Genomic DNA, 14,193 nt, shown 5'->3' with positions numbered 1-14,193 from the left:
TTTTGTGTTGACAGTTTTTGTTTCATGTGCTTTGTATTTATTTTTGTATTCACCAGCTCATTTGCATGTCATTATTGCATTGTGCACATGCTACAAGGTATCCATGTGTGAGCGGTCATAAACTTAATTAAAGGCACGGAAAAAGGTTCTAGATTTTTCATCTAATTTGGAAATGAAAACAAGAAAAAAAAAAACAAGGTTCAAAGGTTACCTGGATCTTCGTCAGACAGCCAGCCCGATATGGCCAAGGTGATGTGTAGTCCCTTGCCCTCAGTCAGTGAGTCAAAGGCAAACTCCTCGATTTCGCCGACTCTCTTCTTCATCTTGTATCCTGGCAATAAAGGTATTGCATATCTCAACCACAAGCCACAATAATACCCACAAAGTCAGCAGTCCCAGAAGAAACAGTGTAAAAGCTTTTACGAGGTTTGTTAGAAAAGTATCCGACCTTAATTTTTTTTGCGAGCACCTGATGGATATGAAACACGCGCGCTTGCATCAGCCGACCTTGAACATTTGTGCACATGCGTGAATTTTTTCCGGCCTGCCAATAGCTTCAGTCCTTGGGACGCAGCGTTTGAGTGAGGTAGTGTGCAATGCTCTCGTTGGTTTCTTATTGCAAGCAAAATGGCGGAGCGACTGGAACAGCGCTACTGCATCAAATTTTGCCAGAAACTAGGTGACAGCCAAGTGGAAACACTCGGTAGATTCAGACGGCTTTCGGTGACGATGGTATGAGCATGCAGCACACAGATTAAGGAGTGGTAAAACTGGTTTAAAGACGGCCGCACATCGGCGGAGAGCGAGCCACGCTCCCGTCGGCCATCAACATGCCGAAATGACCAGGTCATTGGCGAAGTGAACGCTGTGGTGATGCGGGACCGTCGTGTGACTATCCAAGAAATTGCGAAAGAGGTGGGCATCAGCACTTTTTCTGCACATTCCATTATGACCGAAGATTTGGCCACGAAGAGAGTTGCGGCAAAATGTGTGCCGAAGCTGCTCACGGTGGAGCAAAAGCAACTTCGTATTGAAGTCTCACAGGACATGCTGGATTCCACAAACAGTGACCCCGACTTCATGAACACCATAATCACTGGTGACGAGTCTTGGGTGTATGAGTACGACCCGGAAACCATATCCCAGTTATCACAGTGGAAGCATTCCACGCTACCAAGACCAAAGAAGGCCCGCCAAGTGCGCAGCAATGTCAAAGTGATGCTGACTGCTTTCTTTGACTCCCGCGGTGTGGTACACCACGAGTACACACAACAGGGTCAAACAATCACCAAAGAGTACTACAGAGATGTCCTCCGTCACCTACGTGATGTTGCGTGGTGCAAGAGACCGGAGTTGTGGTCAACAGGAAATTGGTGCATTCATCACGATAATGCTCCTGCACATTCCTTGCACTTGATTCAGATTTCTTGGCGAAAACCCAGCGTCCTGTAGTTCAACAGGCTCCTTACTCTCCTGATATGGCCCCCTGCGACTTCTGGATGTTTCCCAAAATCAAGAGGCCATTGAAAGGAGTGCGATTTCAGGCAAGAGAGGACATTATGGCTGCAATGACAGCTGAGCTAAACTCCATTCCGAAAGAGGCCTTTTCGCAATGCTTCCAACAATGGCAGCATCACTGGAAGAAGTGTGTGGAGTCCCAAGGAGACTACTTTGAGGGTGATTAGGTTTCCAACGCTCCAGTTATGCCAGTTCTTTTTCTTCAGCCAAAGCTCGAATACTTTTCTAACAGACATTGTACAGCGTAAGGGTCAAAACACTGTCAAAAGTGTACCATCAGTGCCAAAAGGTTGCAGTGTGAAAAGTTGGGTGAACAAAGTGAATTCCCTCGCCCTTTGCACCTTCAAACAGTAAAAAGAGAAAAAAAAAAGAATGTATAGAACACTACGTTCCTTGCCTGCACAAGTGCAAGCTGCTAATCTCAATCAAAGCTGCTGTGTCCTGGTTCTGGAAATGCTTCGAAGATCTCTGAAAAATTGGAAGGTCTCATGTCCCATAAATTGCCCCTTGATGAACACCAAAGGGCAGTTAAATTATATGTGGGAATTATTTATGGCCTCTTTTACCATAGCTAATGGAATAAACCACATTTACTGTGATACTATAATGGGATAAGCTGCATGGTAAAGCAGTTTCTGCCCTTCAAGAACACTGAGGAATAGAAACCTTGGCAAACTCTGAAATATATATTCACATCATTTTACATGGTTTATCTCACTGTGATAAGGCACATGATAAACTCCATTCTGATCTTGGTTTGTCTGCTAAGGCTTAGGAAATTAATTCTATAGATAACTGCATTACTATACTCATGCATCATATGATGTAGTAAACCATATATACAATGTGGTTGATCAGCAAAAGTATACAAGATAAGAATGATTAATTTGGTGTAAAGGCATTGTTATAAGTGAACCATGCTGCTGCCCATATGAAGTTGCCAGCCTCATGCATTAGACGTACAGGGCAATTCACACAAACTGCATCGGGAGCCCAGGCAACGAGATCTACTTGTTAAGGACAACCCTTTCTCTGCACGGCACTGTCAGTGTCTAGGTCAACATACTGACTGATCTCTATGAGGTGTGCCCACCACATGACCACATCAAGTGACTCCAGTGAAAGCAAAGACTGCATCAGCAAAGCCGCAAGCACACCGACTGTGCCCTCTCTCTCACCCACTGGCAGTAGATAGCTGCAGTGGGATGAGCTTGCTCAAACCACCTCCTTACTGCACCTAACACAGAAAGGATGCTACAACTAGACAAAATGCACTAAGCAAGCAAGTCTGTCAAATTGCTACTGCTCACACATAAAAGCAGGCACTCAGAGGCAGTTTGACAGCTTCATTTTACAGCTACATCACCTATGGTACTACTGCAGTTTCACATCGCCACAGTGGACTCATTTGTACACACACCTAATGATGGAGCATGACATGATCTCAAAAACCACAAGACATACGACAGCGCTGTCCTTCTTTAGGACCATTACTGTCATTGATGGAACCAGCTGTACTACTACTGCTGCTCAAGCCAATAACCGTGCATCACTGGGACTCAGTGCAATCAGTGCTGAAATCAAGCAGTATAAGCCCAAGCCTATGCATTGCACAACATTGCAATGTGAGATCAGCGGGGCTGAATCTCGCTTTCCCTTACCTGTGAGTCCGGCCCCAGCAATACCGATGAGCGAACCTATGACTGCAATGCCAGTGGCAGAACCCAAGGCTGCCGCTCCAGCGCCCCCTATGATAGCCCCGGCACCAGCAGCCACCAGTGGTGCTGCTAGACCTCCCGTCAGGCCTGCATGCGTGAAAGTTCAATGAATCGGTGGCAACTTTGCCACTGCTCTCTTGGGCCCCCCCTTGCACCAAAACAAATAATATTAGTAATATAACAAAAAAATATACATTATCACACAATGGCACTAATAACACATGTACAGTCAACCACAAAAGTTTACAAACTATGGGATCTCACAAAATGTTCAATTTCTGGGCAGCCTGTAACAGTAGCCAGTAAAACCGAACATCACAATGTTGTTCACGTATACTGGCAGAGGCTGTAAATGCGAACACTAGGCTGTGTTGTGAGGCTGCACAGATATTCAGCTTTTTCTCAGATTTCGTGTTTCGTAAGATGGTGTGGTTGACTGTACAACCTATGAAATTTATTACAGTTGAACCTTGTTAAAACTTCTATTAGAGTTGCCATCCAACATGAAAATACCTTCATATCCAATATCATCATCATCATCATCATCATCATCATCATCATCAGCCTATTTTATGCCCACTGCAGGACGAAGGTCTCTCCCTGCAATCTCCAATTACCCCCTGTCCTGCGCCCAACTGATTCCAGCTAGCACCTGTGAATTTCTCAATTGCATCGCCCCATCTAGTCTTCAGCCGTCCTCGAGTGCACTTCCCCTCTCCTGGCACCCATTTTGTAACCCTAATGGTCCGCCGGTTATCTAACCTACACATTATATGCCCTGCCCAGCTCCATTTCTTTCTCTTAATGTCGTTCAGAATATCAGCTATCCCTGTCTGCTCTCTGATTTACACCGCTCTCTTCCTGTCTCTAAACATTACGCCTAACATTCCTTGTACCATCGCTCTTTGCGCGGTCTTTAACTTGTTTTCGAGCTTCTTTGTCAGCTTCCAAGTTTCTGCCCCTTATGTCCATATAAGCATACTATATTCGTTACACGTTGATATTGACGAGAAACGTTTTAGATTTATTTCATTACGTCGAATAATGCGGTATATCTGCGCTCACCATATTGAGGTTCAACTGTATAGCAAAAGGAAAAAGCAAAGAGATTAATCAGCAGAATTCAGCGATTCCTCTGGCTCTGGACTCATTTACTGTGACAGCTATTTGCAATGCACACAGACAGTCGCGTCGGGGAGCGGCCACTGATAGAAATGCTTCAAGGATTATCCACATAGTGTCTTTGTACAGTTCCCTGTGCACAGGCGTGTTCCTGATGCGTCAACAGCTTGTATCTACGCCATAAAAAAAAATGTAAAGCAATGGGATATGTTGCGTGCATCAGTGCACCAATCGAGCAGTAAAGGATCAAATTAGTCTCCTTTCCTTTACGACGGATGCATGTCTAAGAAGAAGTGGGTGACGAAGCTTTGGATCTGCAAGCCTGTGACACCGCCAATGAAGGTTTGTAGGGCGCACTTCGTCACTGAAGACTTCTTCTGGAGTGGCATCAGTAAGCAAAAGGCTAATCATCAACACTGATGATGAACCTCCAGTTCACATAAACTATACAGTCACAACGTTGTAAAAGGTTAATGTTTATGTTTCGGTGCACAACGTATACCACGTCGCACATGGCCTGCATGTTAATATAGTTGACCGTTCCTCAAAATTAATTCACTGTGAATTTTCCACTGGTACTCAAAGACCAGACATGATTGCCTAACGATCAATTTTATTAATGTACTGGCCATATGCAATGTTGTGTATGACTGTGGGGCTGTGTATTGAAGTATTTTTAGGTCATGCATTTTGAAAGGCACGGTAGCTTATTGACGGGTTTTCAATGTTCTAGTCTACTGTGCTTGAAGAACCATGCATACCACATTTCGATGGGGGCGAAATGCCCTTCAGCCATGCAACAAGCATGCGTGCCCTACTGGATATGCATGGTAGTCATATATATTTATGCAGGGTGTGAATTATTGTATTCAAGACTGTCATTTCTGTATTTACGTCGGGTTCAAGGCATGCAGACAGTACAGCTGAAGAATACAACAAGAAGCTCAGGCATATTGACATGACTGCCTTTGTCAAAAACAAACCCAAATTCATATGAGTTATCCCTTGTGATGTATGTAAAGTGCTCATGGAATGAAACGTGACAGCGAGCATTTGGTAGGACCCAGCATATGTGCAGAGAACTCGAGAATACCATGTCATGTCGCTAGGAATCTGGTCGCCAAAGGTAACTCAGACTCCGATCTAAGTGCACGCACCAAAATTACGTCGACGTGACACGAACTGCAGCCGGTGGAAACCAAAGTAGGCGCATTAGTTAGCCCTAAATTGACGTGTTTCATTCCATGAGCACTGTACAGACAGTCCTTGAATACAGTAACATCTTGAGTGCTGCAAGCCTCAACTGATGCCGTAACAAATTAGATAGGCGGTGTTCAAAACTTCTTTGCCTTCTATTATGCATGGGAGCCTTTATTCTTTTCAGAGGTTTGGAGGTGATCCATCATGTCGGCTAATGACAGCCGCTTTGTAAAAGGTAGTGCAATCGCTCCCTTTTCCTGCAGCAGATGAGAATAAACCTGGCATGCTAAGACGTGGACGCGTGGTTGGCTATCCTGATAATCTCTGTGCCGGCCATCACAGATCACTTCGCACGGCCCCTATAGTCCGTGTGCATCGCAAATAGTCCCCCACATTGGACCCGGCCATTTCCTTGTCATTTTCTCACAAATGATTTTAGGATTCCAGTGATGACACCGACGGAAACCAAAATAAAAAAAAGCCCATAAAAGTTATCACTGTAAAATTACAGTACAGTACATCAACCCAATTTCTGTGCTGTTCACTTATGCCACATTGCCAGATACCGCAGCATGATACATGGATCTTCACTCGCCCATTACATTAGTTTATTTTCTTAGTATGCTAGTCCATTTGCCCATAACTTTCATTCATGCAATGTGTATGTGTGATTGTGCCAATGAGCGACAATGACTGGAGTCACTGGTGTAGTCCTCTCCAGGTCTTTTACAAAGCTTCAGCAATGAGTTGACACAAAAGGTAAAATCACCACTTTAAGGAAAAAGCCAAAAGGAGAGAGTTAGACTCATGGCAACAAAATTAGGCCATAATGTGGCATTGATAGCCAGGTGCACCAATTAAACAAATGCAACATTAAAAAAAAAAGGCCACATCACAAGACTCCAACGTGCTGCTTGCTTACAAACAGGACGTGCAGAGTTTTATGCCTACATTACAGATGAAAACAATATAGATATCAAAAAAGAATACGTAATTATCGGACGATGCAGTTACACTTCTCCATAAAAGAAGCACAGCGTCAATGTTCAAACATAGTTGGAAACACAGGGTCAACTTCACACCATAAAGAAAAAAATACTGCATGTTGAATTTTGATGATACAATTTCACATCATGAAGTGAACTGAATGAGGAAAAACTGTGGCTAAGCATGCAGAAACGAGCTAATGTACTATACCAAGAAGGAACAAGCTGCAAGAGGAAGACCAGCAGGTAACCAATACTGACCAATGACAGCACCTCCTCCAACAGTGGCAAGACCAATCATAAGAAAACGCTTGAGCTTCTTGTTGCGCTGACGTTTGGCAATTTCCTTCCGCTCCTCTCTGAAACAGAGCCAGCAAAAAAAACTTCAGCTAAAAAGCATTCAGCTACTATACGTTACAGTGAGTGAACAGCTGACTGTTTGGGTTGACCTCTTTCACCGTGTTGCTCACTTACAAGGACAATAAAGCTGAGTTAGGTAAATAGACTATTCGTCTAGAAGTCTATCACCATTTTCTGCATGCCAATAGATGACTTTGTCGCGTGGAATATTGCTGCCAAAGGTCCCACTGCTGCCTCCTCAATTTGAATCGTCCACAGTAAAATCGTGGAGCTAACGTAATCTCCATGTGACCTCCCTCTCTGCCGCTCTCTGTGAATCAGCCGTTGCTGATGCCCTGTGACCGTTACCATAATTAAATATGAATGGCACCACTCCAATTTTCTATTTTCATCACTTCCTTGTTTAGAAAAGCTCTGCTCTCGGTACAAATGGTGAATTTGTTATTACGGAAACCTAATTTTTAGATGTAGCTCAAATTAATGTTTTCCTCCAGTGTTCCTTCAAAAGTGCCTTGTTTGTTCAGTGGCATGGTACGGCGAGGGGCAATGTAATACAATGCAATACAATATAAATTTGCTTATGTTCTTGAGAAACACAACAAAATGAAAAAGAAAAAAGAAACTTCGTTTTGATGGCTTGATGAGGTTTCCGTCCCCAATTACAATATCAGCAGTACAGACGGCACACATGGTTTTACATGATAAAATTACATCACACACCCACACACAAAAAAAGGCAAGAACAAATAATATGTGAACAAGTGCATGATCAACAAGGCAATAAAGATAGAGTTACCCAGTTGTGTTAAGTAGTGCATGTGTCAGCATAATTATACGTAGTAAGCGGCAAAGTTATATGCATAGGTTTTCTTAACCTGGTTCTTCTTGAAGAATGCAACATTGACTAATTTGTTACAGTAAATGTTCAGTATTTTTGGTATTGTATTTTTTGACTGTACGCCATAATTCATTTGAACATATCTATTCCAGTACTCTGAGCACAGCGTGTCACACGTGTTTCATAACTATTGTGTTCACTGAGAAATAAAATGGAAGTGTTCTTAAGGAGCAAGTGTAATGCTTTTGCTCAGTACACAACATTACAGAAAGGAAGTATTTATACAAATTACTTGTAGCCATGATTCCAACTTTCTTTTGTGTGTTTGATACATTATGAGGAGCACAGGGAAAATAACTTCTTTACATGTGGTAAAGAAAGCAAGGCTGGTGTACAATACACCGCTGTTTACAGTAAAATGCCGACATGGCACAAGCCTTCCCAATGGCAATAAAAATTTAGTTAATCGCCAATAAATTGAGCCTCCTTATAACGAAAATTTGCATGGTGAGTTACCAGACGTAAATCTGACAATAAACCTAAAGTAAATCGTAAGTAAATCAAAGCATTGTATGTCATGCTTTGTATGGCACTTCCACTTTAATTTAAACAAAACCAAAATTACTAGACTAAACATTTTATCACATGCAGCAAAGCAAATTTCTAATCTTGCACATCTCAAAGTTAAATTTTTTTCTTGCACCGCAATGGGGCACCAGTTATGGGAAGATGTTAATGACAAACTTACGATAACACTTGCAACTATTAAATGCCACAGTAACGCTTCACACACATTTCTGATGAAATTTGGTGTAGAAGGAAAGGATGTGATTACACCAAGCTTTAAATTCCATGGAAGTTTAATGACAAAACATTTTTTGCACTGTCTGGCATTTTGTGTGGACCCATAGATAACACATTTACTGTCTATTTTCGTAACAGATACACAATACGAGAAACAAAATTTCATTTTTGACAATTGATATTACTGTGAAACCTCGTTATAATGGAGTCACAAACAACATGAAAATATAGTTGTTATATCCGATATCCACTCGTTACATGCTGCGATATTGGCAAGAAATATTTGAGATTTACTTTGTTATATCTGACAATTTGTTATGTGCATGTTGGTAACATTGAGGTTTGACTGCATTAATATGTTCAGCAGTACCATGCGATAATGTTGAATCAAAACATTGAAGGGCTGTAACAAAAGGGGGCACCCCGGAGTGGAACAAGACCAGGCCTCACTCTGACTGTTCGTGGACTTCCTGGGACAGCATTTCGACAACAGACTCTTCGTACATCTCGACGAGTGACCGGGAGACCCTGAGCCTCCAGGCCACGTAAAAGATGAACACGCGTGTTCGAGCATCATAGATACCTACAAAAACAGTCATAAGTAAGTCACAGAAATATAAACGCAATAGAAACGACACACATGCTTGGAAGCACTTCAGGCAAGATGGATGATGCAGTGCGAAAAAAAAAAAACTACTTCAATGGCACTCAGTAACTACATACGACTTCAATGCTCTTGCATACATTACAGCAAGCGAACTACACACATCACGCTGCAAACATCATGCAGAAGCTGTGGGTTCAATGGCCACCATAGGGCAAATTGGCTCTTCCTCTGCTTCCATTTTTCTCTGCATCATTTTTTTTTTAGGATTTCATGAATTTGCTAGGTTCCCCCAAACAGTACTTCAGCACAATTCACATGGCCAAAATAGATGGGAAAGCTAAGGGGCACTTTTTGCTGATTGATGACGCCACCAAATTCTCTGAACTAGAACTTGAGGTGGACAAGAAATGAAACAAAGCTTTAAAATGCTAGCCAGTGTCCTACACTTGAGCCCTTTCACTGGCTGTGCTGTGCTTGTGGCAGAAATGCAATATTTCAGGAGACGGTCATTTGGCTGAAGCAATGCTTTGAGGGAAAGCCGACACATGGAACTTTGTAAAATGCCTATTTGACTCACTGAATTCCCAACAGTGTCACAGTTTTTCGAGGTACCTAAAGTTAACTTAAATTAAGTTTTTCTTCCAGTTTTCCAGGTGTGACTACGCATGTGCCTGCACATTCTGGATACAAAGGAGCTACACCTATTTGTGCCTTTAGGTTTTCATGTCTCTCTGTAGCTTCCAGAGTTCTTTATGTTTTCCTGGCCAACTTTCACTGTATGTGGGGTCGCTCGTGTTCTTTGAAGGGTAACTCAAACACATTTCGAACATGGCAAAAAAAGAATATCCCTGATCAGTAGACCGTGCTGCATGAAAATGCGAGCCAAATATTCTGTGGCCTGCAGACGGAAACCTACTATCTTGCATAGTAGACTTCCTGCTCTGTCCTGCTGCTTTCTAAACCCACACTTTCTTTCCACTTTAGGCCAACATCGACAATCACTAAATGAATGGCTACAGCTTAGAGAGATTAGCTATTGGGCACAGGGATGCATGTCCTTCCAGATTTTCATGTAAGAGGGGGAAGCAGCAATTGCTAAAGCATCCTGCCCATCCTGTCGTAGCTCCTTATTGGTCAGACTCCAGCCTCGAAGGTTTACCATAAGTGCCCCGTGGAACAAAATAAATAAATAAATAAATAAATAAAGAAAGAAAGAAAGAAAGAAAGAAAGAAAGAAAGAAAGAAAGAAAGAAAGAAAGAAAGAAAGAAAGGCGATAGGCAGGGCATTGCCGTTAGTGCCTCCTCAGCTGAAGATCAACTTGTTGAGGGGAGAATGGGGAAAGTAAACATTTCACTAATTACATGTTTGTTCAAATTTATTTGGGTACACAAGGTGTCCCAGCTAACGCCAGAGTCAACCTCTTAAATATAAAATATAGAATATGCGAGGATTCTGCCAGCAGTGACGTACCGCACCAAGAGTATTTTTTTCATAAGTTAACTATTGATAATTAGATTGCATTACCTAATGAATGTCTTAATTACTGAATTGAGAGCGTGAATTCTGACAGAAAAGTAATGAACATGTATTGAAGCACCAGATTTAGTTGTTTTCAGTGTGCCATGTCTCCCGTAATTATTTCTTCCGAGTTGTAAAAAAACACACGAAATATGAAAATAGATGCATGATTGCACGTCTATGCGCCGTGACACCAGTGGAGTCGGGCGTTACTCAGAAGAATTAACTCTGCTCAATGCCTTTTGTCCTTTCCTTCAATGCCACTGCACACTGCACTGGTGTCACACTTCATGCAAAAAAAGGCAACTCAGTTCGCGGTGACCAACGCCAATACCAATGCCTCGCTACTTTCATGTGGCCACCAAGCCACGCATTAAGCAGAGCCAATTCTTCCGAGTAAGGCCTGAAACCGCTGGTGTTGCAGCATGTGGGTGTGTAATCATGAGGCTATTTTCATATTTTGCATGTTTTCCTTCAATGTGGAAACAAATATTACGCAAGACATAGTGCACTGAAAACAATTGAATCAGGTGCTTTAAGCAAAATTATTACTTTTCTATCAAAATTTACACCCTCTATTCAGTTTAAATTAATATGTTCATCAATTAATCTCATCTAATTATCAATAGTTCAATTATAAAAGAAATTATTCTGCTGTAGTATGCTACTGCTGACAGGATACCATTAGTTGCATTCTCACGTATTCTATATTTATGTTTAAGAGCTTGGCTAACATTAGCTGGGACACCATATATATATATATATATATATATATATGGGGTTTTACGTTCCAAAACCACTTTCTGATTATGAGGCACGCCGTAGTGGAGGGCTCCGGAAATTTCAACCACCTGGGGTTCTTTAACGTGCACCTAAATATAAGTACACGGGTGTTTTCGCATTTCGCCCCCATCGAAATGCGGCCGCTGTGGCCGGGATTCGATCCCGCGACCTCGTGCTCAGCAGCCCAACACCATAGCCACTGAGCAACCACGGCGGGTTATATATATCTATATATATATCTATATATATATATATATATATATTCTTTGAAAGGTGTCGCACCAATTTCAGCATGTCGCCCAGTTTCAAGGTGATGTTCACTCAACTCCCAGCTCCCCCACCTTTAACTTCTTAAAAAAAAAAACATCTTTTGCTACCAACAGGCCACACTACAGCCCATGCACAAACATGCAATGTCACAAGTATAGTAATATTGATAAAAAATACATGCTACTGCAACCTGTCACACCTGTAGCCAGTCCTGTTTTTGCGGCAGGTAAAAAGAAAGGGAAAGAAGAAAAAGACATGTCAAAGACAGCTAAAAATTTTCATGAAATTGAGAGACAGCGGAGAGTTAGCTACGGCATGACCCAATGAACCAACTTAGCAAGTACTAAAGAAGCTAAACGTTTCACATCTGCACACCACAAGAAAACATTTACTCATGTAACTTGACGGAGTCAGCCTCTCTCTGGGAAAAGCAATCGCTGTCTTTTTCAACATAGCCAACACGTACGGGTATTATAGTTAGCACCGCTCTTTAAAAAGTAAATCGATGCATTCCTGCAGTGCACACAATTAACAATGAAATGAAATTGCGGCTCTGATTGCGCATCAGCGAAGCAAACAAGTAGCGACAAAGTCAAGCGTATCAACGCTCCAAAACCACATCAGTTTGCTAAAATTGAGGGTATTGGAAAAGTGCTCCTTGTATTGTACCTTATTCACTTGAGCTTTTCTGATCAGTAACTTGCACAGTCAGCTGGCACGTAAGGCAATTACAGTTCAAATGGACACTAAAGAGAAAAATATGTTGAGCTGTAGTATTAGTAAATGAAGCGTCCACAATATGAAAAAATAGCTGCTCTTACTGTGAGACGAAGCTCGATAAGTGAGTAAAGTTGCAATTACATAAGGCGAGTGGCAACGACGCTTTGAGGTTCCTGCACCAGCTTGCCGGGATGGCATGAATTTTGACGGAGTCTGCTTGAGCCTAGTTAGTTTTTCATCAGTAAATAAGGACTACATCATATTAACAAGGAGCCAGAGGGTGAAACGAGCAGATGTTTAGAACATTTATGATACCACAATGGCACAAATATGAGAAGACTCTTCCAAAGCTGTAATTTAACAACAATGTAACACTAGCATTTGGATTTCGGCGCGGAATTTTGAAAATGACAGCATAGCTGCCATTTCATTTTTTTCTTTTTGTACCTCTTATTGTGAAATTAATAAAGACAGAGCTTCGAAAGGATACCTTATCAGTCTAAAGTGATTCAGTAGTTTCTCCTTAGAGTCGCATTAAAGTACAAAGATTTCTGGCAGATTAGAAGCACTTCTCAGTAAACAGTGAGAAATAATATATGCCTTCCCATTTCCACCTCACAACTATGCCACACTTCCTTGCAATAGTTGGAAACAGTACTGATTAGACTAAATAGAGAATAGAGGATATTTGTCTATTTGTATCATTAACATGTCTGTAAATTCTACTTTCAAAATGCAGGGTGAGAAAAAACTTGGCACAGTCCCAGATGCACAATATTCTAATACACAAAATTTAACAAGGTAAATTCTTATGCACTGGCTGTTCTATTTAGAAAGCACAGCGTAGGTAAATAAAATGTTGTCGTAACGGGCCACAGAATACCATATTCAGGACTTGTGGGGTTCCTCACACCCGCTCTTGGGACAAGGAATGATAACACAGTAGTGCAAACAATCACAAGGGCATTTATTGCACTTTTCATAGACTTATGCCTGCTAGCCGGGTTGCTATCCACAAAACATGCCGATGGGCGTGCGACAAATCACGGAAGTCCGACTCACCGCGACCGGATAACGAGCGAATATGTTTGCCCCATGCTGGGCACCAACGCCTAGTCGTTTGCACGTACGGTCACGCGAACGGTGGCGCATTCGAACAATCATGTTCGATTATTCCGGGGTAGGCCTTACGAGACGGTCTCGCAGAAGCATAGATCGGCGCACACGCAGAATGTCCACGCCGCTTGCCGATCCCGAGCCAAAGAGGAAGAGCATTCTCCCTTTTGTGCCCACGTAACCCTGCCGTTAGGTGGCGATAGCAGAGCAACAATCGCGTCATTTCTTGTACTGCTCTTCAACCAGACCGACTGCCGCTGGCACCAAGCCATGCGGCGAAGTCGGATTACAGGAGACTGGCGCTATGCGGGAAAACAACATAGCAGGGGATGTGTGAGGGTCACGCATCTCCACAGACTCAACTTGGTAACAATTTCGAGACTATACTTTTTTGTAGAGCTCCGACTGCTACTGCAAGGTTGCTCTGACCCCCACAGAGACTTTACATGGTCAGAATAAAGTTACAAATGCTTGAATGATCACAGGAGTCACATGGGCTTCCATACTGCCAATGGTCTTAAAAACAATGTCAGAAAGCATGTTATCAAGCTTAGAACCCACCATCAAACCAAAAGCTAGAAGTGGAAAAATTTCTCAATTGAATGAACAGAAAAGTGAAACCCTAAATCCAT

General features: G+C 42.2%; 1 protein-coding gene across 1 annotated transcript in view; it reads right to left on the bottom strand.

Annotated features, from left to right (window-relative positions):
• LOC126547255 (transmembrane and coiled-coil domain-containing protein 4-like) overlaps positions 1-14,193 on the bottom strand; it is a 40,371-nt gene that overhangs the window by 19,773 nt on the left and 6,405 nt on the right. The window contains exons 5-8 of the mRNA XM_050195213.3: positions 8,997-9,129; positions 6,806-6,903; positions 3,180-3,323; positions 212-331 (exon numbers count right to left, since the gene is read on the bottom strand). Of these exons, the coding sequence (XP_050051170.1) occupies positions 212-331; positions 3,180-3,323; positions 6,806-6,903; positions 8,997-9,129 (495 nt within the window). The remainder of the gene's footprint in view (positions 1-211; positions 332-3,179; positions 3,324-6,805; positions 6,904-8,996; positions 9,130-14,193) is intronic.

Source organism: Dermacentor andersoni, chromosome 3 (genome assembly GCF_023375885.2).
Source record: "Dermacentor andersoni chromosome 3, qqDerAnde1_hic_scaffold, whole genome shotgun sequence".
Taxonomy (NCBI): Eukaryota; Metazoa; Arthropoda; class Arachnida; order Ixodida; family Ixodidae; genus Dermacentor; species Dermacentor andersoni.
The sequence above is the reverse complement of the archived record's forward strand: the minus strand, read 5'-3'. Positions and strand labels throughout refer to the sequence as shown.